General features: G+C 47.8%; 1 protein-coding gene across 2 annotated transcripts; it reads left to right on the top strand.

The window, feature by feature from the left end:
- The first annotated feature begins 13,348 nt into the window (after window positions 1-13,348).
- On the top strand, window positions 13,349-16,867 carry LOC119286218. Of its 2 annotated transcripts, XM_037565587.1 has the most exons (3): window positions 13,349-13,749; window positions 14,172-15,762; window positions 15,832-16,867. In XM_037565587.1, the coding sequence occupies exons 2-3, from the start codon at window positions 14,208-14,210 to the stop codon at window positions 16,521-16,523; spliced, it is 2,247 nt and encodes a 748-aa protein (XP_037421484.1). In that variant the 5' UTR covers window positions 13,349-13,749; window positions 14,172-14,207; the 3' UTR covers window positions 16,524-16,867. The 2 variants fall into 2 exon arrangements, with proteins under 2 accessions (XP_037421484.1, XP_037421483.1); XM_037565586.1 differs by having other exon boundaries at window positions 13,350-13,749; window positions 14,172-16,867.
- The last annotated feature ends 6,905 nt before the right edge of the window (window positions 16,868-23,772 follow it).

The raw sequence follows: 23,772 nt of genomic DNA on the forward strand, positions 1-23,772 counted from the left end.
TCTCTTGTTGTGTATGCAGGTATTATTGACCCGACTCTTCTCGAAGCATTTGCGTGTAGAGAAGCTCTTGCACTTGTAGAGGACCTGGGAATTCAGATGATGCACGTTGCTTCAGATTGTGAGGAAGTGGTGAAGGACATTAAGCAAGGGCCGTGAGGATATCATGGTGCCATCATCCAGGAAATAATTGCTAGGAAAAATGATATGATTTCATGTACTTTCACTCATGAACGTAGAGTTTTTAATTTCGAAGTGCATAATCTCGCCAAGTTTGGTTGTAATTTAGGTGTAGGTCGTCATATTTGGTTGGGGTCTCCTCATGACCAAAACATTGTACCTTTAATTATTGAGCAGTAAAGAAGGCGAGATTTCTCAAAAAAAAACCACTAGTTAACGAGTGCTCCTTCGGGAGCCTCGCAACGATCAGCACCACTTGGCGCGCTCTCAGCCATTCGCCACGTGTCGCGCTCTGGACGCTACCTTCGGATTTTGTTTTTTTATTTTTCCGCACGCGTTTTCGGCTTTTTAAACGGTTTTTTCCGGGTTTTTCGATGTTTTGGTTTTCCCCCGGTCTTTCTTAGCTTTTGGATCAAAAAAAAGTTTTGATTTTTTTTTCGTGAAAAAACGCGTTTTCTTTTTTTTTCTTTCGTGGAAGTCACGGTTTTCTTCCGCGAGAGGCACGGTTGTGCTTTAGCGAGAGTCACGGCCGTGCCTCTCGGAAACAAAAAAAACGTGTTTTTTTATTTTTTTTCGTTCGCGAGAGTCACGGTTTTGCTTTCGCGAGAGGCACGGTTGTGCTTTCGCGAGAGTCATGGCCGTGCCTCTCGGAAAGGGAAAAACAAAACGTGTTTTTTTTTTCGTTCGTGAGAGTCATGGTTTTGCTTCCACGAGAAGCACGATTGTGCTTACGCGAAAGTCACGACCGTGCCTCTCGAAAAGGGAAAAAATACGCGTTTTTTCTTTTTTTTCTTTTGCGAGAGTCACGGTTTTGCTTTTGCGAGAGGCACGGTTGTGCTTTCGCGAGAGTCACGGCCGTGCCTCTCGGAAATGAAAAAAACCGCGTTTTCTGTTTTTTTCCTTACACGAGAGTCACGGTTTTGCTTCTACGAGAGGCACGGTTGTGATTTTGCGAGAGGCACGGGCGTGCCTCTTTCGAAAAGGGAAAAAAACCGTGCTCCCGGTTCGTTTTTTCACTCGGTTTTTTTCGTGAAAAAAAGTTCGTCAAAACCTATCAACATAGGATCTAGTTTTGAAGATCTTGATGCGAGGAATCCAACGGTGAAAACAGTTCGAGATTTGGACGCACGGTTTATAAGAGATAAAAAGTTTTGAATAAACGAATCTACGAAAAAAGGGAAAAACTCTCAGGTTGCGACAAGTGGCGCGCTGCATGTGCGCCACTTGTCGCGACTTAGGAAAGTTGAGTGTTCTTTGCAACGAGTACTCCTTAATTAGTGATTTCGCTAATTTCCGCTCGTGCGTGCTGTATACCACGATCTATAGGTGGCCAAACGGGCCGGGATAGCTGGGCCGTGTTGGGGAATGTTGCAGAAAACAAAAAATTTCCTACGGTTTCACCAAGATCCATCTATGAGTTCATCTAGCAACGAGTGATCGGATTGCATCTACATACCTTTGTAGATCACGCGCGGAAGCGTTCAAAGAACGGGGATGAGGAAGTCGTACACGACGTGATCCAAATCACCGGAGATCCTAGCGCCGAACGGACGGCACCTCCGCGTTCAACACACGTATGGTCAGCGTGACGTCTCCTCCTTCTTGATCCAGCAAGGAGAAGGAGAGGTTGATGAAGATCCAGCAGCACGACGGCGTGGTGGTGGATGCAGGGGTCACCGCAGCAGGGCTTCGCCGTTCTACTACGAGAGGGAGAGGTGTAGCAGGGGAGAGGGAGGCGCCAAGACTCAAGGGTGCGGCTGCCCCTCCCTCCCCCCTTTTATATAGGCCCCCTAGGGGGTGCGCCGGCCCTAGAAGATGGGATCTCCTAGGGGGGGGGGCGGCCAAGGGGTGGAGTGCCCCCCAAGCCAGGTGGGCCCCCCCCACCCTAGGGTTCTCACCCTAGGCGCATGGGGTGGGCCAAGGGGGGGGGGCGCACCAGCCCACTATGGGCTGGTTCCCCTCCCCACTTTAGCCCATGAGGCCCTCCGGGACGGGTGGCCCCCACCCGGTGGACCCCCGGGACCCTTGCGGTGGTCCCGGTACAATACCGGTGACCCCCGAAACTCTCCCGATGGCCGAAACTGCACTTCCTATATATAATTCTTCACATCCGGACCATTCCGGAACTCCTCGTGACGTCCGGGATCTCATCCGGGACTCCGAACAACTTTCGGGTTACTGCATATTCATATCTCTACAACCCTAGCATCACTGAACCTTAAGTGTGTAGATCCTACGGGTTCGGGAGACATGTAGACATGACCGAGACGGCTCTCCGGTCAATAACCAACAGCGGGATCTGGATACCCATGTTGGCTCCCACATACTCCTCGATGATCTCATCGGATGAACCACGATGTCGAGGATTCAAGCAACCCCGTATACAATTCCCTTTGTCAATCGGTACGTTACTTGCCCGAGATTCGATCGTGGGTATCCCAATACCTCGTTCAATCTCGTTACCGGCAAGTCACTTTACTTGTACCGTAATGCATGATCCCGTGACCAGACACTTGGTCACTTTGAGCTCATTATGATGATGCATTACCGAGTGGGCCCAGAGATAACTCTCCGTTATACGGAGTGACAAATCCCAGTCTTGATCCGTGTCAACCCAACAGACACTTTCAGAGATACCCGTAGTATACCTTTATAGTCACCCAGTTATGTTGTGACGTTTGGTACACCCAAAGCACTCCTACAATATCCGGGAGTTACACGATCTCATGGTCTAAGGAAAAGATACTTGACATTGGAAAAACTCTAGCAAACGAACTATACGATCTTGTGCTATGTTTAGGATTGGGTCTTGTCCATCACATCATTCTCCTAATGATGTGATCTCGTTATCAATGACATCCAATGTCCATAGTCAGGAAACCATGACTATATGTTGATCAACGAGCTAGTCAACTAGAGGCTTACTAGGGACATGTTGGTGTCTATGTATTCACACATGTACTACGATTTCCGGATAACACAATTATAGCATGAATAGAAGACAATTATCATGAACAAGGAAATATAATAATAATCCTTTTATTATTGCCTCTAGGGCATATTTCCAACAGTCTCCCACTTGCACTAGAGTCAATAATCTAGTTACATTGTGATGAATCGAACACCCATAGAGTTCTGGTGTTGATCATGTTTTTCCCTAGGGAGAGGTTTAGTCAACGGATCTGCGACATTCAGATCCGTATGTACTTTACAAATTTCTATGTCTCCATCTTGAACATTTTCATGGATGGAGTTGAAGCGACGCTTGATGTGCCTAGTCTTCTTGTGAAACCTGGGCTCCTTGGCAAGTGCAATAGCTCCAGTGTTGTCACAGAAGAGCTTGATCGGCCCCGACGCATTGGGTATGACTCCTAGGTCGGTGATGAACTCCTTCACCCAGATTGCTTCATGTGCTGCCTCCGAGGCCGCCATGTACTCCGCTTCACATGTAGATCCCGCCACGACGCTCTGCTTGCAACTGCACTAGCTTACTGCCCCACCATTCAAAATATACACGTATCCGGTTTGTGACTTAGAGTCATTCAGATCCGTGTCGAAGCTAGCATCGACGTAACCCTTTACGACGAGCTCTTCGTCACCTCCATAAACGAGAAACATTTCCTTAGTCCTTTTCAGGTACTTCAGGATATTCTTGACCGTTGTCCAGTGTTCCTTGCCGGGATTACTTTGGTACCTACCTACCAAACTTACGGCAAGGTTTATATCAGGTCTAGTACACAGCATGGCATACATAATAGAACCTATGGCTGAGGCATAGGGGATGACACTCATCTCTTCTATATCTTCTGCCGTGGTTGGACATTGAGCTGAGCTCAATTTCACACCTTGCAACACAGGTAAGAACCCCTTCTTTGACTGATCCATATTGAACTTCTTCAATATCTTATCAAGGTATGTGCTTTGTGAAAGACCTATGAGGCGTCTTGATCTATCTCTATAGATCTTGATGCCTAATATATAAGCAGCTTCTCCAAGGTCCTTCATTGAAAAACTCTTATTCAAGTAGGCCTTAATGCTGTCCAAAAGCTCTATATCATTTCCCATCAAAAGTATGTCATCTACATATAATATGTCATCTACATATAATACGAGAAATGCTACAGAGCTCCCACTCACTTTCTTGTAAACGCAGGCTTCTCCATAAGTCTGCATAAACCCAAACGCTTTGATCATCTCATCAAAGCGAATATTCCAACGCCGAGATGCTTGCACCAGCCCATAAATGGATCGCTGGAGCTTGCATACCTTGTTAGCATTCTTAGGGTCGACAAAACCTTCCGGCTGCATCATATACAATTCTTCCTTAAGGAAACCATTAAGGAATGCCGTTTTGACGTCCATTTGCCATATCTCATAATCATAGTATGCGGCAATTGCTAACATAATTCGGACGAACTTCAGCTTCGCTACGGGAGAGAAAGTCTCATCGTAGTCAACCCCTTGAACTTGTCTATAACCCTTAGCAACAAGCCGAGCTTTATAGATGGTCACATTACCATCCGCGTCTGTCTTCTTCTTAAAGATCCATTTATTTTCTATGGCTCGCCGCTCAACGGGCAAGTCAGTCAAAGTCCATACTTCGTTTTCATACATGGATCCTATCTCGGATTTCATGGCTTCCAGCCATTTGTCGGAATCCGGGCCCGCCATCGCTTCTTCATAGTTCGAAGGTTCACCGTTGTCTAATAACATGATTTCCAAGACAGGGTTGCCGTACCACTCTGGTGCGGAACGTGTCCTTGTGGACCTTCGAAGTTCAGTAGGAGCTTGATCAGAAGTATCTTGATCATCATTATTAACTTCCTCTCTAGTTGGTGCAGGCACCTCAGGAACATTTTCTTGAGTTGCGCCACTTTTCGGTTCAAGAGGTAATACTTCATCAAGTTCTACTTTCCTCCCACTTACTTCTTTCGAGAGAAACTCCTTGTCTAGAAAGGATCCATTCTTGGCAACAAAGATCTTGCCTTCGGATCTGAGGTAGAAGGTATACCCAATAGTTTCTTTAGGGTATCCTATGAAGACGCATTTTTCCGACTTGGGTTCGAGCTTTTTAGGTTGAAGTTTCTTGACATAAGCATCGCATCCCCAAACTTTTAGAAATGACAACTTAGGTTTCTTCCCAAACCATAATTCATATGGTGTCGTCTCAACGGATTTCGACGGAGCCCTATTTGAAGTGAATGCGGCAGTCTCTAAAGCATAGCCCCAAAATGATAGCGGTAAATCGGTAAGAGACATCATAGATCGCACCATATCTAATAGAGTGCGATTACGACGTTCGGACACACCATTACGCTGAGATGTTCCAGGCGGCGTGAGTTGTGAAACTATTCCACATTTTCTTAAGTGTGTGCCAAACTCGTGACTCAAGTATTCTCCTCCATGATCTGATCACAAGAACTTGATTTTCCTGTCACATTGATTCTCAACCTCACTCTGAAATTCCTTGAACTTTTCAAAGGTCTCAGACTTGTGTTTCATTAAATAGACATACCCATATCTACTCAAGTCATCAGTGAGGGTGAGAACATAACGATAGCCACCGCGAGCCTCAACACTCATTGGACCGCACACATCAGTATGTATGATTTCCAATAAGTTGGTTGCTCGCTCCATTGTTCCTGAGAATGGAGTCTTGGTCATTTTACCCATGAGGCATGGTTCGCATGTGTCAAATGATTCGTAATCAAGAGACTCTAAAAGTCCATCTGCATGGAGCTTCTTCATGCGTTTGACACCTATGTGACCAAGGCGGCAGTGCCACAAGTATGTGGGACTATCATTATCAACCTTACATCTTTTGGTACTCACACTATGAATATGTGTAACATTACGCTCGAGATTCATTAAGAATAAACCATTCACCATCGGAGCATGACCATAAAACATATCTCTCATATAAATAGAACAACCATTATTCTCGGATTTAAATGAGTAGCCATCTCGTATTAAACGAGATCCTGATACAATGTTCATGCTCAAACTTGGCACTAAATAAAAATTATTGAGGTTCAAAACTAATCCTGTAGGTAAATGTAGAGGTAGCGTGCCGACGGCGATCACATCGACCTTGGAACCATTCCCGACGCGCATCGTCACCTCGTCCTTCGCCAGTCTCCGCTTATTCCGCAGCTCCTGCTTTGAGTTACAAATATGAGCAACCGCACCGGTATCAAATACCCAGGAGCTACTACGAGTACTGGTAAGGTACACATCAATTACATGTATATCACATATACCTTTCGTTTTGCCGGCCTTCTTGTCCGCTAAGTATTTGGGGCAGTTCCGCTTCCAGTGACCACTTTCCTTGCAATAAAAGCACTCAGTCTCGGGCTTGGGTCCATTCTTTGGCTTCTTCCCGGCAGCTTGCTTACCGGGCGCGGCAACTCCCTTGCCGTCCTTCTTGAAGTTCTTCTTATCCTTGCCATTTTTGAACTTAGTGGTTTTATTCACCATCAACACTTGATGTTCCTTTTTGACTTCTACCTCTGCTGATTTCAGCATTGCAAATACTTCAGGAATGGTCTTTTCCACCCCCTGCATAGTGAAATTCATCACAAAGCTCTTGTAGCTCGGTGGAAGCGACTGGAGGATTCTGTCAATGATCGCGTCATCCGGGAGATTAACTCCCAGCTGAGTCAAGCGGTTATGTAACCCAGACATAGTGAGTATGTGCTCACTGACAGAACTGTTTTCCTCCATCTTACAGCTGAAGAACTTGTCGGAGACTTCATATCTCTCGTCCCGGGCATGAGCTTGAAAAACCATTTTCAGCTCTTCGAACATCTCATATGCTCCGTGTCTCTCAAAACGCTTTTGGAGCCCCGGCTCTAAGCTGTAAAGCATGCCGCACTGAACGAGGGAGTAATCATCGGTACGTGTCTGCCAAGCGTTCATAACGTCTTGTTCTGCAGGGAGAACAGGTGCTTCACCTAGCGGTGCTTGTAGGACATAATCTTTCTTGGCAGCTATGAGGATGATCCTCAGGTTCCGGACCCAGTCCGTATAGTTGCTGCCATCGTCTTTCAGCTTGGTTTTCTCTAGGAACGCGTTGAAGTTGAGGACAACGTTGGCCATTTGATCTACAATACATGTTGTAAAGATTTTAGACTAAGTTCATGATAATTAAGTTCATCTAAATCAAATTATTCAATGAACTCACACTTAGATAGACATCCCTCCAGTCATCTAAGTATAACATGATCCGAGTTAACTAGGCCGTGTCCGATCATCACGTGAGACGGACTAGTCAACATCGGTGAACATCTTCATGTTGATCGTATCTTCTATACGACTCATGCTCGACCTTTCGGTCTTCTGTGTTTCGAGGCCATGTCTGTACATGCTAGGCTCGTCAAGTCAACCTAAGTGTTTGCATGTGTAAATCTGTCTTACACCCGTTGTATGTGAACGTTGGAATCTATCACATCCGATCATCACGTGGTGCTTCGAAACAACAAACTGTCGCAACGGTGCAGAGTTAGGGGGAACACTTTCTTGAAATTATTATGAGGGATCATCTTATTTACTACGTCGTTCTAAGTAAACAAGATGCAAAAACATGATAAACATCACATGCAATCAAATAATAATAGTGACATGATATGGCCAATATCATATAGCTCCTTTGATCTCCATCTTGGGGCTCCATGATCATCTTGTCACCGGCATGACACCGTGATCTCCATCATCGTGTCTCCATGAAGTTGCTCGCCAACTATTACTTCTACTACTATGGCTAACACGTTTAGCAATAAAGTAAAGTAATTTACATGGTGTTTCTCAATGACACGCAGGTCATACAAAAAATAAAGACAACTCCTATGGCTCCTGCCGGTTGTCATACTCATCGACATGCAAGTCGTAATTCCTATTACAATAGCATGAACATCTCATACATCACATATATATCATTCATCATTCATCACAACTTTGGCCATATCACATCACAAAACACTTGCTGCAAAAACAAGTTAGACGTCCTCTAATTGTTGTTGCAAGTTTTACGTGGCTGCAATAGGGTTTTAGCAAGAACGTTTTCTTACCTACGTGAAAGCCACAACGTGATTTGTTAACTTCTATTTACCCTTCATAAGCACCCTTTTCATTGGATCCGCTCCAACTAAAGTGGGAGAGACAGACACCCGCCAGCCACCTTATGCAACTAGTGCATGTCAGTCGGTGGAACCGGTCTCACGTAAGCGTACGTGTAAGGTTGGTCCGGGCCGCTTCATCCCACAATACTGCTGAAGCAAAATAAGACTAGTAGCGGCAAGAAAGTTGACAACATCTACGCCCACAACAAATTGTGTTCTACTCGTGCAAAGAGAACTACGCATAGACCTAGCTCATGATGCCACTGTTGGGGAACGTTGCAGAAAACAAAAAATTTCCTACGGTTTCACCAAGATCCATCTATGAGTTTGTCTAGCAACGAGTGATCGGATTGCATCTACATACCTTTGTAGATCACGCGCGGAAGCGTTCAAAGAACGGGGATGAGGAAGTCGTACTCGACGTGATCCAAATCACCGGAGATCCTAGCGCCGAACGGATGGCACCTCCGCGTTCAACACACGTACGGTCAGCGTGACGTCTCCTCCTTCTTGATCCAGCAAGGGGAAGGAGAGGTTGATGAAGATCCAGCAGCACGACGGCGTGGTGGTGGATGCAGGGGTCACCGCAGCAGGGCTTCGCCGTTCTACTACGAGAGGGAGAGGTGTAGCAGGGGAGAGGGAGGCGCCGAGACTCAAGGGTGCGGCTGCCCCTCCCTCCCCCCCTTTTATATAGGCCCCCTAGGTGGTGCGCCGGCCCTAGGAGATGGGATCTCCTAGGGGGGGCGGCCAAGGGGTGGAGTGCCCCCCAAGCCAGGTGGGGCGCCCCCCCCCCCCACCCTAGGGTTCCCAACCCTAGGCGCATGGGGTGGGCCAAGGGGGGCGCACCAGCCCACTATGGGATGGTTCCCCTCCCCACTTTAGCCCATGGGCCCCTCCGGGATGGGTGGCCCCACCCGGTGGACCCCCGGGACCCTTTCGGTGGTCCCGGTACAATACCGGTGACCCCCGAAACTCTCCCGATGGCCGAAACTACACTTCCTATATATAATTCTTCACCTCCGGACCATTCCGGAACTCCTCGTGACGTCCGGGATCTCATCTGGGACTCCGAACAACTTTCGGGTTACTGCATATTCATATCTCTACAACCCTAGCGTCACCGAACCTTAAGTGTGTAGACCCTAAGGGTTCGGGAGACATGTAGACATGACCGAGACGGCTCTCCGGTCAATAACCAACAGCGGGATCTGGATACCCATGTTGGCTCCCACATGCTCCTCGATGATCTCATCGGATGAACCATGATGTCGAGGATTCAAGCAACCCCGTATACAATTCCCTTTGTCAATCGGTACGTTACTTGCCCGAGATTCGATCGTCGGTATCCCAATACCTCGTTCAATCTCGTTACCGGCAAGTCACTTTACTCGTACCGTAATGCATGATCCCGTGACCAGACACTTGGTCACTTTGAGCTCATTATGATGATGCATTACCGAGTGGGCCCAGAGATACCTCTCCGTTATACGGAGTGACAAATCCCAGTCTTGATCCGTGTCAACCCAACAGACACTTTCGGAGATACCCGTAGTATACCTTTATAGTCACCCAGTTACGTTGTGACGTTTGGTACACCCAAAGCACTCCTACGGTATCCGGGAGTTACACGATCTCATGGTCTAAGGAAAAGATACTTGACATTGGAAAAAACTTTAGCAAACGAACTATACGATCTTGTGCTATGTTTAGGATTGGGTCTTGTCCATCACATCATTCTCTTAATGATGTGATCTCGTTATCAATGACATCCAATGTCCATAGTCAGGAAACCATGACTATCTGTTGATCAACGAGCTAGTCAAATAGAGGCTTACTAGAGACATGTTGGTGTCTATGTATTCACACATGTATTACGATTTCCGGATAACACAATTATAGCATGAATAAAAGACAATTATCATGAACAAGGAAATATAATAATAATCCTTTTATTATTGCCTCTAGGGCATATTTCCAATAGGCTGACCCGGTAACACGGCCGGCACGTATACCTGGCCATTCCTCTGGCCGGGCTGGGCCAACCAAAGCCCGACGCAAAAAACCCAGGCCCGAGCCCGGCCCGGCCCGGCCGTCGGGCCTAAAAATCAGGCCCGAGCTCGGCCCATTACACTAAAAGCCCGTCGGGCCTCGGGCCATGGGCCGGGCCTCTTCCTTAAATGGCGAAATCGACGGGCCCGAGCCCGGCCCGGCCCGGGCTTCGGGCTCAAAACCTAGGCCCGAGCCCGGCCCATGGACAAGGTCGGGCCGAGTCGGGTCGGGCCGACCGGGCCGGGCTGCCCATGGCCAGGTATACCGGCACGGCACGTGCCTGGCACGGCACAACACGTGCTAAACTGGCCAGGCCCGGCACGCGGCACGTCAGGGGTCGTGCCTGGGCCTGAAGGCCGAGCACGCGGGCCGGCACATCACGACCCAATTATCTTTTTTATTTTTTTATGTATCATAATGTGGCCCAACAGGTAAAAAGGCTAAAAACGCCTAGTGCGCAAAATAGGAGGCAGATTAGCGGGCCTAGCGGGCCGGTGGGCCGACCCGATTAGCATATGGGTCGTGCCTGGGCTGCAGGCTGCAACACGCGGGCGGCACGACACGGCCTGTATAATAATTGTGCCTCGGCGGGCCGGGCCGTGCCAGGCACGATTAAGATGGGCCGTGCCGGGTCGGTCCGTTTGGCCAGCTATACCACGATCGGTAGATCGAGTAGCGAGCGAGCAACAGCGCTAGAAGTTTGATCATGGAGTCGACTCCTCCGTCTCTATGGCAGGACCTCCTGCCATAACTCATAGGCAGGGTTATCGTTCGCCTCTCCTCTCCGTCGACTACACCCGCTTATGTGCCGCGTGCCGATCATGGCGATCGTCCACTACGATGAAACCTTCGTCACCCCCCCCCCCACACACACACACACCGCATCTTGCACCGCCTTCCTCTCTTAACCAGCCATACAAGAATCACCAACGGCTGTTGGCTCGCCCTTCACATAGCAGATGATATTTTTGGAGGCAAGCGCACGTACTGTTTGCGTAATCTTTTCCCCGGCACAACCGTTCCACTTCCTGGGTTTGGCTCTATAATCGGCCATGTAGTTGTTCCGCTCGGGCCGGATCGCCATCACTATTGAACTGTTCCAAATCCACAAGGTACTTATGCTGCCGGCTTGAGCTGACTTGAAAGTCGGGCGCTTAGAAGCCCAAGCCACGAGCAAAGTCGTATGCTCGCATCTTTGACACCGCGTTCCTTGGAGATAGCCACTATGGGTCATTGAAAGCGAGGGTCTCTTCATGTTAGATCCAAGTGAGGAAGACGACGAAAGTCCTGCAGTTGTGAATGTTAAGCATGTAATCAGAACCCAAGAAGCCATGATGAAGATGAGGGTGATGACGTTGATGTGTCAAGCAATGATGATGACAACGCCGATTCTAGCAGCGATGATGTTGTTGTTCATGATGACAAGGATGATGATGAGGAGGAGGACGGTGATGACTACGGCGAAGAAGTGTCAAGTAATGGGGACGACGTCAGCGGTAATCTAATAATATTGAGTAGCAGGGATGAGGAAGATTTGAAGCATGTGAAGGCAGAGGACGACACAATCAATGGTGATGGCATCACGCCAGACAACGTCAACATAGTGACGGACGAGGAGGTGCCACATGAGCCTAAATATTGCATCTCTAGCGAATGACACCTCCTTGAGCCAAGCGATAAGTTGTTGATGGTGAGGTAGCATCGACAAGATCCATCATATTCCTGCTCCTACAATCTCAAGGTTGAAGTTCTCAAGGCAGACATGGATATAAGTGTGTGGGTTCCGGTCACCGTCGATGTGATAGACTCTGGTCGGGTGTTGTTCAGTAGTTAGCACTTTTGCAAGTCAGTTTCCACCCATGGAGAGGCTGATCGGCATTTGACCTTCTACTTTGTCGATGAATATGACAAGATCGATCGGAGACGTAAACTATGGTATGAAATCCTCGCGATAAAGTCTATGTGTTTTTTCCCTCGACAATTAGTGGTTTTTAACAACCATCTAAGATGTTTTCGTGTGTTCTTTTATAATCTTCATTTTTCTCAAACACAAGCACTTAAACATGTAGCTTTATTTGGTGTGCTCATAATGTGAGAATTCAAAAAGGTGATATCCAGGACAATATGTCCTGAATACAGAAACTCAAAACAGCCCCCGAGCTCATATAGTCTCTTTATCTGTGCCATCCAGTCGAGTTGAGATGGGTGAGATGGCAGCATATTGAAGACCGTATATGTACTTTTTTCTTCTTTTCTACCTTTTTAGAACCATAAATGCTACTCCCTCCTTTCACTATTATAAGACATTTTGAATATTTCAATATGGACTACATACGGGTTAAAATGAATGAACAAACACATTAAAATGCGTCTATATAAATGCGATTCGGAAAGAAGTTAGAACATCTTATGATGGTGAACGGAGCGAGTACAACACAAAGCCTCACCTAAGAAGATGTCCTCTCCCTTAAGCGATGTTTTTCGTATCAATTTTTAGTTGTTCGCACACCAACAGCTAAACCTTGCTCCTGTTGGTGCTTTTTCATTTAACGCGAAATTAACACCGCTTAAGCATAGTTACCACTGATTCAACGATAAGCAATACTAGTCACAGTCTGCAGCCTGGTTCTAGTGTCAAGGCATGTTGAAAGTCGTGGCTGTCCAGTCAAACATTTTTACTGTAGACAAAAATTACAGTTTCATCATGAACAGTTACATACGTTCTACAGTAGGACAGAACATGGGATGAAATGGGCTTGAGCTGTTGAGGCCCCTCTCTTGTCTGGCTTTCCTTCTTGTTTATCATTCCTGGTTGTCAATCTAGCCAGCATCCAGTCATAGAGATGCCCCACACCAAAAAAAGTGGAGCACATGAATGATGATGCTCCATGATCATCATAGTAGTAGTAGTACCCTACGCATGGGAAGAAGAGGTTAATGACAAGGGCAGAGTTCAGCGCGTTCTGCACACTCTGTATCTGCAAAATTCAGTCACTAGTAGAATCCAGAAATCCAAATGGCACATTTGACCTGGTTTATTTTTTCTTGGAAAAAGAATGCAATAACAGTCTTCCGAGCCAATGATCTGCATGGTGAGATAAAGACGCAACCATAATCTGCACGAACTCAGGGCAGGTGAGAGAGAAGATGCGCGGCGCTGTTTTGAAGGAGGAAATAATGAGGTGAGGTGAGCACGACAGCTAAAGAAAAAGTCGACCAAAGCAAAGAATCCTAAGGAAAAAAGGGCAGGGAGGCAGGCAGAGGCAGAGCAGCGCCCTGTCTCCTGTCTCCATCCTTCGGGTTTCGTTCCTGGCTTTCCCCTTCCACCCTACCTTCACCTGCTTCAGGCAGCCGAGGGTTCCGGACTTTCGTGTTCTTGTCGCCGCCGCCGCCGCCGCCGTCGAAGGTGCGTGCTTCTTGCCGAGCTCTGCTGCTGATATGTTCTTGGGCCAAAGTGCCATTGCTTTTGCTTCCCCTAGTTTGATCTGCCCGTCCAATTTTCTCAACCCTGCTAGATTCCATTTGCCGTTTTTTTTCCTGTCTCTCTTTTGCGGCTGATATCAGGCGCTTATAACTGAAAATTAATAGTGGATTCAGAAATGCCTGACCAAATTAGTACCACCTGTTGAATTCTACGGGACTAGGGATGAAGTGTTTGTTGCGCTAAACGTGTTGCTTTTACTGATCTGTTCCTAAAATAATGCTCGCATGGTCACCTTATTTGCGCATTTTGATTCGCCTTTACACGATTCGACTAGCTCGCTCGTCTGAATCATCACCAATGGTACAATAGAAATAACCCGCTTCTCTCATTCCTTTTGTTACCAGGTCAGCTCTCGGTGCTAAATCCAAGGAGAGAAAATTATGGCTTTTGATACGAACAATCTCGTGCTGCGCATCAGGAGACTAGTGCGTTCCTCCATCAGACTTGGGTATCATTCTGCTTGCCGACACCCTGAAGCGCTCGGCGCCGGCATAGCGTTGTTGTTTCTTCATGCTCTGTGTCCTCCTCTGTTCGCCTTTGTGCTGTCTTCCTCTCCGGTCATCGTTTTAACCGCGCTTCTTCTCGGAGCGCTTTTGAGTTACGGTGAAGCTGCTGTGCCCTTGGATGGAGAGGAGACACTGGAGGAGCATGAATCTCTGTCCCTTAAATCCAACATTCATGTTAGCGGCTGTTCAGACAAAGAGGTTGAGAATATTGCTGTCGAGATTCAGTTGGAGAAGAGAACTGAGACTGACAGCTGTGAAGTAGTACATGTCAGGGAGAGAGATTCCGATGATTGTATGCACGACGCTCTGTGCGAAGACAAAAATGTCACATACATTGCCTCTGATGCTGCTGTTCTTAGTGAAGCATATGTTGAGGAGGAAACAACTCCCAGTGATAATTTGCATGATACTCACTGTGAAGAGAAAAGGGTCACATTTGTGGCAGATGATACTGTTCCAAGTGCAGAGCCTTGTAACCATCCTGAGATCAATGGCACCATGGAATGCGAAGAGCGCGCCAAGGAAATCAGCGAGAAGGCCGAGCTGCAAGAGCCTGAAAGCACCTGTACTGGAAGCTGTAACAACGGTGTACACTATCAGTATCAGTTTGGTGAATTCATGAGATCATGTTGGCAACCTGTTATGAGGCAGGATCTTCCTTACTGTGGCTCTGAATCTGATCTTACTGATGAGAGCTCTTCTCCTGACGCGTCAATGACCGACATTATCCCAATGCTTGAGGACCTGCACCCACTGATAAATTTAGGGACTGGTCAGCTTTCCTTGGCCTCCAGAGAGAACTTGAATTCCTCATCAGATGAAAATGAATATGACCTTGAGGAGGCGGAGGAGCAGGACGACAGCGTTAGCTCAGATGATGATGAAGGAGCGGAACGGCAGCAAGATAACGGAGTTAATTGGAAGGATGTTGTTCAGCTAAATTGTTTGGATATGGAGCAAAATGATAAATTGGGGAATCTGGTGGAGCTTCAAAGAGCAAAGAACATGCTCAAGTTTGAGCTTGATATGAGGTCAATTGACCTGCAAGCTGCTGACGCAACTCGGAAGCTGAAGGATGCATCGAGATTCCGTGTTCAGGTCCCTTCCATTTGCACACCAAGGCATAACCCATTCAACCCTTCAAGAGATTCTGAGGAATCGATAGAGTTGCCGCAGATTCCTGGCTCAGCACCATCAGTTCTCCTTCGACGGCGAAACCTATTTGATCTTCCGTTCGACCGAGTCGTGCACCAGCACAGTCGATTTCAGGAAACTTGGACTCCTCGCTCGCACTTTCCATCAGCGCAAGCACAAAACACGAAGTACAGGAACTCTTTTGGACAAAATCACTCTACTTATCTGCCATGTCACAATGGTGAGATGGGCGATAGTCACTCGGACGGCGATGCTGAGCAAGAAGAGAGCAATGGTAAGCTATTTGGTTTGCTGGAAGCACATTTAGGCGAAGAGATGAAAATACTAAGTGCCGCAATTTCAGACGTGGGCGTGCTGGGAGAGGTAAATCAAGAAACAGACGAAGGAAACAGAAACGCTAATGCCAGAGATGATGCAGCCTCATTACCCGGAGCACATGATTCTGAACCGCACGGTGTGGAAGCAGACTCCATGAGTGAAATGAACTCACTGTTCAGGTGCCGTATGGAGGAGGTGCTGGTGCAGTCCGTTTCAGAGGGCAGTGTCTGTCAGCCCTTGGGAGTCAAGCCTGAAGCTATACCGAGTGCCCCATTATCTTCGGACGCGTGGATGCATGCCAACAAAGCGAGTTCGATCGAGGAATTGAATTTTCAGCTCCTGACAGCCGATGAAGCAGCACCGACGACCTGTGCTGCCTCTGGGCTCAATGGCCACAGTGAGTCGATTCGAGACCAATCGAGCGAAGCATTGCCTGTGGTATACGAGCAGAGTTCAGAGCTGTCAACCGCAGGAGAGCAGCAGACTGCAGGTATGTCTGAACCAAATGAGACATTGGCTACTTATTCTGACGAGCTTCCTGTCGTAGAAGTTGTCAATGTCTCGGTCGAGGAGATGAACTCGCTGTTCGAGCAACTTGAAGAAGAGGCGCAGCCGAGCAATGGTCGTAGCAAAATGGACATTCCTCAAGATGGATTGTGTCAAGTGGAGGTCGATCTAGTGGAGCTTTCTCTAGATCGCGGGTTGTCGGCGCCGTAACTCTGGATGATGCATCTGACGGCTATAAAGTTGTGCTGAAGCTACTGCTGTTGTAGAGATGCCAATGAAGGTGTGTGAGGTTTGCGTGACAGGATTCAGCCATTCGTTTTCGGCTACTTGTAGAAAAACATATAGTATGTGTTTTGTAGAGGTTTCAAAAGGCTTTGATTTGAGATGCTGCATTGAGACAAGTCACTAAGGGTTTCAGAAATATTTGGAGAACGATGGATGTACATGGCTATGTTCTTTCTGTTTATATGGTTCTTTTTTTCTACTGTTTATTTTTTGTATAACTCTAACTGTCAGTTTGTAGTAATGTCATGTACTCCCTCTTTTTTTTCTTTTTTCTTTTTTGCGGCTGTAAACAATGTAGTATTGCTCAAGTCACTTGGCCATTACAATCAGCTTGAGCAAGCTCTAAAGAAACTGGGGGACCCGAACCAACCCAAGTCATAGTTCTGCCCTCGGTTGTCGCGAACTTAGCTAAACTATTGTTAACCTTATTCTGAGTACGGCTAACACGAGTAATACAAATTTCACGAAGATACATAAGGTGCTTGACCTCTGTAACAATAGAGGAGTGAATCAATCTATCTAGTTCCTGTGACTGAACTAACTTGACTGCAATGATGGAATCCATCTCAACAATATTCAGTTTAACCCACGGCATGAAAAATGAGAAACCACCCATACAAACACAGAGTTTCGCTTCCAAAGGGTAATGGCATGAAAAAAGCTCTCTGCAGGCCGGATCGTTCACGTGGAGGATAGAGCGAGGGGGCATGACCACCATCTGTTGCTCGTACTCCTTGTTGAACATGTGCACATGTACGTAGGTCTGGATTTTGTATGCCGCACACATAGTGTCTCTCTCCCTCCGTATTTACTTGTATCTTGGGAGACAAAATACCGATCGCACCTCTTGTATCTATATATATGTGTCTAGTGCACGATCAATCAATTATCGATGCACCAAATCATTCTTTACACTCCTCACCAGTCACAGCGTAGACCACGTGATGTAGGATGGAACCATAGTTCATGATCTTTTTATAAATGGAGAGGGGAAAGGGAAAGAACAATAAGAACACAAAAAGAAAATCACTCAAACAAACTCAAAGCACACACCCAATAAAATAGCATACATGAGATCCACAAATATAATATGAACAATTAAGGAAACATAGCACAAAGGTAAGGTTCTCTCAAATCCAAAGGAGATGAGGCCTTGATAATCTAGGTAGATCCTTCTCCCTCAGGAGCTTTTGATGATCATATGATGGGGATCCTTCTTCAGAGTTTTTCTTTCTCATATAATAAGGTTGATGACCACACCTGTGAGGCTTGCCATCTTGGCAAGCACGTTCGTCTTCCCTTTAGCGAGTCTACAAACATTTCCACCTTCCCGTTTCAGTTATTGCATAGTGATGTTTGGACGTCCCCGGTTGCGAGCAACGCGGGTTATCTATACTATTTGATGATATTGGACGATTTTACTCATTATGTGTGGACATTTCCTCTTCGTCGCAACTCCGACGCTCTTGCCACACTCACAGCTTTTTATTCATATGTCACCACACAGTTCGGTCGTCCTATTCTCGCCTTGCAAACTGACAACGGCAAGGAGTTTGACAACGTCGCCGTCCGCAATCTTCTTGCGTCGCACGGCAACATTTTTCGCCTCACTTGTCCCTACACGTCACAGCAGAATGGTCGCGCCGAGCGCGTCATTCGCACCCTTAATGACTGTGTCCGCACGTTGCTCTTACACTCCTACGTGCCTCCTCGGTTCTGGCGAAACGCGCTCGCGACCACCAGCCTTCTCATTAACATCCGCCCGTGTCGTTCGCGCTGGAACTACACTCCTCACCAGCTCCTCTTCGGTGCGGTTCCATCTTATGATGGTCTTCGCATTTTCGGGTGTCTCTGTTATCCTAGCACCGCGTTCACTGCTCCTCACAAACTCGCTCCCCGGTCGCTTCCATGCATCTTTCTTGGTTATCCTCCCAACACAAAAGGTTACCGGTGCTATGATCTAGTGTCCCACCGCGTTTTCACTTTGCGGCATGTGTACTTTGATGAGCCGGTGTTCCCGTTTCAGTAGGTGCCGTCACCCTCGGCGTCTCCCGCGGCGCGGTTTGCCCCTTCCTCCTCCTCTGGCGAACCGCCCAGCCGCGCACTGGGCTCGGCCCTGCCCGCGCTCCCCGCGCCAGCGGCCCCCGTCGCCGTGGCCCCTTCGGCCGCCCCTGTCGCCGCGGCCCCCTCGGCCGCCCCCGTCGCCATGGCCCCCGTTGTGGCCCCCTTGGTGGCCCCCTCAGGGGCCCCCGTCGCCGCGGCCTCCTCGGCCGCCCCCCCTCAGCGGCCCCCGTCGCGACCCATCGTCCGCCCCGTCGTCGCGGCCGCACCCCTCACCGGTGTGGTCACTCGGGCTCGGACTGGGACACTTCGTCCTAGCACGCGCTACACGTCTGACGAGTACGCGTGTGCTGCATCTACCTCGGCACCGTCTCCACTCCCCACCTCCACTCGCGCAGTCCTTCGGAATCCGAACTGGCTTGCTGCGATGCGTGAGGAGTTTGACACCCTGCAGCACAACCTTACATGGCATCTTGCCCCGCGGCCTCCTCGTGCCAATGTGATCACTGGCAAGTGGGTCTTCCGCCACAAGACTCGCCCCGGCGGCTCTCTCGAGCGCTACAAGGCGCGTTGGGTGGTGCGCGGCTTTCGCCAGCGTGCCGGGTGGACTTCACCGACACCTTCGCCCCAGTTGTCAAACCGGGCACGATTCACGCTGTCCTCCAGCTTGCTGTTTATCGCGCCTGGTTAGTTCACCAGCTCAATGTGTCTAATGCTTTTTTGCATGGCCATCTCGACGAGCAGGTGTTCTGTCAGCAACCTACTGGTTTCGTCGACACCGACTATCTGGACCACGTGTGCTTGCTCTCCTGTTCTCTCTACGGGTTGAAGCAGGCGCCTCGGGCCTGGTACCAGCGGATCGCAGCCTTCCTTCAGCAGCAGGGGTTCCGGTCCATACGGTCTGATGCCTCCCTGTTTGTTTATCACCAGGGTCCCGCCACCGCGTACCTCCTCCTGTACGTCGACGACATCATCCTGACTGCCTCCTCGCCGGCGCTCCTTCAGCAGATCACAGCTCGCCTCGGCACTGAGTTCACTGATGTCTACTACACAACCTTCTTGTAGACGTTGTTGGGCCTTCAAGTGCAGAGATTTGTAGGACAGTAGCAAATTTCCCTCAAGTGGATGACCTAAGGTTTATCAATCCATGGGAGGCGTAGGATGAAGATGGTCTCTCTCAAACAACCCTGCAACCAAATAACAAAGAGTCTCTTGTGTCCCCAACACACCCAATACAATGGTAAATTGTATAGGTGCACTAGTTCGGCGAAGAGATGGTGATACAAGTGCAATATGGATAGTAGATATAGGTTTTTGTAATATGAAAATATAAAAACAGCAAGGTAACTAATGATAAAAGTGAGCGTAAACGGTATTGCAATGCTAGGAAACAAGGCCTAGGGTTCATACTTTCCCTAGTGCAAGTTCCCTCAACAATAATAACATAATTGGATCATATAACTATCCCTCAATATGCAACAGAGTCACTCCAAAGTCACTAATAGCGGAGAACAAACGGAGAGATTATTGTAGGGTACGAAACCACCTCAAAGTTATCCTTTCTGATCGATCTATTCAAGAGTCCGTAGTAAAATAACACGAAGCTATTTTTTCGTTCAATCTATCCTAGAGTTCGTACTAGAATAACACCTTAAGACACAAATCAACCAAAACCCTAATGTCATCTAGATACTCCAATGTCACCTCAAGTATCCGTGGGTATGATTATACGATATGCATCACACAATCTCATATTCATCTATTCAACCAATACAAAGAACTTCAAAGAGTGCCCCAAAGCTTCTACCGGAGAGTCAAGACGAAAACGTGTGCCAACCCCTATGCATAAGTTCGCGAGGTCACGGAACTTGCAAGTTGATCACCAAAACATACATCAAGTGGATCACATGATATCCCATTGTCACCACAGATAAGCACGTGCAAGACATACATCAAGTGTTCTCAAATCCTTAAAGACTCAATCCGATAAGATAACTTTAAAGGGAAAACTCAATCCATCACAAGAGAGTAGAGGGGGAGAACATCATAACATCCAACTATAATAGCAAAGCTCACGATACATCAAGATCGTATCACCTCAAGAACACCAGAGAGAGATCAAACACATAGCTACTGGTACATACCCTCAGCCCCGAGGGAGAACTACTCCCTCCTCGTCATGGAGAGCACAGGGATGATGAAGATGGCCATCGGAGAGGGATTCCCCCTCCGGCAGGGTGCCGGAACGGGTCTAGATTGGTTTTCGGTGGCTACGGAGGCTTCTGGCGGCGGAGCTCCCGATCTATTCTACTATCCAATGTTTCTAGCATATATGGATATATATATAGGCGAAAGAAGTCGGTCAGGGGAGCCACGAGGGGCCCACACCCTTGTGGTGGCATCGGGACTCTTCTGGTCCAGCTCCGGTACTCCGTGGGCTTCTTCTGGTCCAAAAATGATCTCCATGAAGTTTCAGGTCAATTGGACTCCATTTGATTTTCCTTTTCTGCGATACTCAAAATCAACGAAAAAACAAAAACTGGCACTGGGCTCTAGGTTAATAGGTTAGTCCCAAAAGTCATATAAAGTAGCATATTAATGCATATAAAACATCCAAGGTTGATAATATAATAGCATGGAACAATCAAAAATTATAGATACGTTGGAGACGTATCATTCACCCTCAAGGACTTGGGGGCTCTCCACTACTTCCTTGTCATCGAGGTTGTGCGCCGGGTTACTGGCTTCTTCCTACATCAGCAGAAGTACGCCTACGAGCTTCAGGAGCGAGCGGGCATGCTTAACTGCAAGCCTGCTCCTACGCCTGTCGACACGAAGGCTAAGGTGTCCGCCATCAAGGGATCTCCGGCGTCCAAGTCTCCCTTCTACCGCTCCATCGTCGGTGCGCTTCAGTACCTCACACTGACGCGTCCGGACATTCAGTACACTGTCCAGCAGGTGTGCCTTCATATGCATGCTCCTCGTGATACTCATTGGGCTCTAGTGAAACATATCCTTCGGTACATACGTGGAACCACAGCTATGAGTCTCACCCTGATGGCATCACCTGACACCAGCCTTGTCGCCTACTCCGACGCGGACTGGGTTGGGTGTCCCGACACTCGACGCTCCACTTCCGGCTACTGCGTCTACCTTGGGCCCTCTCTGATTTCGTGGTCGTCTAAACGACAACCCACGATCTCACGATCGAGCGCCGAGGCCGAGTATAGGGCCGTGGCCAACACCGTTGCTGAGTGCTCTTGGCTACGACAGCTACTTCAGGAGTTGCTATGCGAGGTTACCAAGGCGACACTTGTTTATGCGACAACGTCTCCGTGGTGTATCTCGCTGCCAACCCTGTCCATCACCGACGGACGAAGCATATTGAGCTCGACATTCACTTCGTCAAGGAGCACGTCGCACTTGGTCGTGTTCGAATTCTCCATGTGCCCACCGATCAGCAGTTCGCCGATGTCATGACAAAGGGACTACCCACCTCGACGTTTGAGGGCTTTCGGTCCAGTCTTTGCGTCACCGGCGACGCTTCAACTGCGGGGGGTGTTGAACATGTGTACATGTACGTAGGTCTGGGTTTTGTATGTCGCACCTGTAGTATCTTGGGAGACAAGACACCGGTCGCACCCGTTGTACCTATATATATATATATATATATATATATATATATATATATATATATATATATATATATATATATGTGTGTGTGTGTGTGTGTGTGTGTGTGTGTGTGTGTGTGTGTGTGTGTGTGTGCCTAGTGCACGATCAATCAATTATCGATGCACCAAATTATTCTCTATACTCTTCACCAGTCACGGCGTAGACCACGTGATGTAGGATGGAATCCTAGTTCATGATCTTTTCACAAATGAAGGGGGAAAGGGGAAGAACTATAAGAACACAAAGAGAAAATCACTCAAACAAACTCAAATCACACACCCACTAAAATAACATACATGAGATCCACAAGTATAACATGAACAATTAAGAAAACATAGCACAAAGGTAAGGTTCTTCTCAAATCCAAAGGAGATGAGGCCTTGATAATCTAGGTAGATCCTTCTTCCTTGGGAGGTCTTGATGATCATATGATGGGGATCCTTCTTCAGAGTTTTTCTTTCTCATGTAATAAGGTTGACGACCACACGTGTGAGGCTTGCCGTCTTGGCAAGCACGTTCGTCTCCCCTTTAGCGAATCTACAAACATTTCCATCTTTTCGTTTCAGTTATTGCATAGTGATGTTTGGACGTCCCCGGTTGCGAGCAACACGGGCTATCTATACTATTTGGTGATATTGGATGATTTTACTCATTATGTGTGGACATTTCCTCTTCGTCGCAACTCCGACGCTCTTGCCACACTCACAACTTTTTATTCATATGTCACCACACAGTTCGGTCGTCCTATTCTCGCCTTGCAAACTGACAACGGCAAGGAGTTTGACAACGTCGCCGTCCGTAATCTTCTTGCGCCGCACGGCACCATATTTCGCCTCACTTATCCCTACACGCCACACTAGAATGGTCGCGCTAAGCGCGTTATTCGCACCCTTAATGACCGTGTCTGCACGTTGCTCTTCCATTCCTACGTGCCTCCTCGGTTCTGGCCGGACGCGCTTGCGACCGCCAGCCTTCTCATTAACATCCGCCCATGTCGTTCGCGTTGGAACTACACTCCTCACCAGCTCCTCTTCGGTGCGGTTCCATCTTATGATGGTCTTCGCATTTTTTGGTGTCTCTATTATCCTAGCACCGCGTCCACTGCTCCTTACAAACTCGCACCATCATAAGAAATAAAATGAGAGAATTTGCACTCTAACTATTTACACTTTAAAACATGTCTATATACATCCGTATATGATAGTCATATGAAATCTCTAGAAAGGCAAACATTTAGTAACGGAGGGACTATATAGTACCGTTTATGCCCACACAAAAATTAGTGAAACAATGGCAACTGTTTAAGAATTTAAGAATAGAAGATAATGACCTTTGGCAACAGACTGTGCAGGTGATTGCCAACTCTGGGAAGGTCGGTGTGAACGGCCCAAGATCCCCTCCTTCCCGAAGAACTCAAGTGGAGGAAGTTCTAATTATT

The sequence above is a fragment of the Triticum dicoccoides genome, chromosome 4A, assembly GCF_002162155.2.
Source record: "Triticum dicoccoides isolate Atlit2015 ecotype Zavitan chromosome 4A, WEW_v2.0, whole genome shotgun sequence".
Classification (NCBI taxonomy): domain Eukaryota; kingdom Viridiplantae; phylum Streptophyta; class Magnoliopsida; order Poales; family Poaceae; genus Triticum; species Triticum dicoccoides.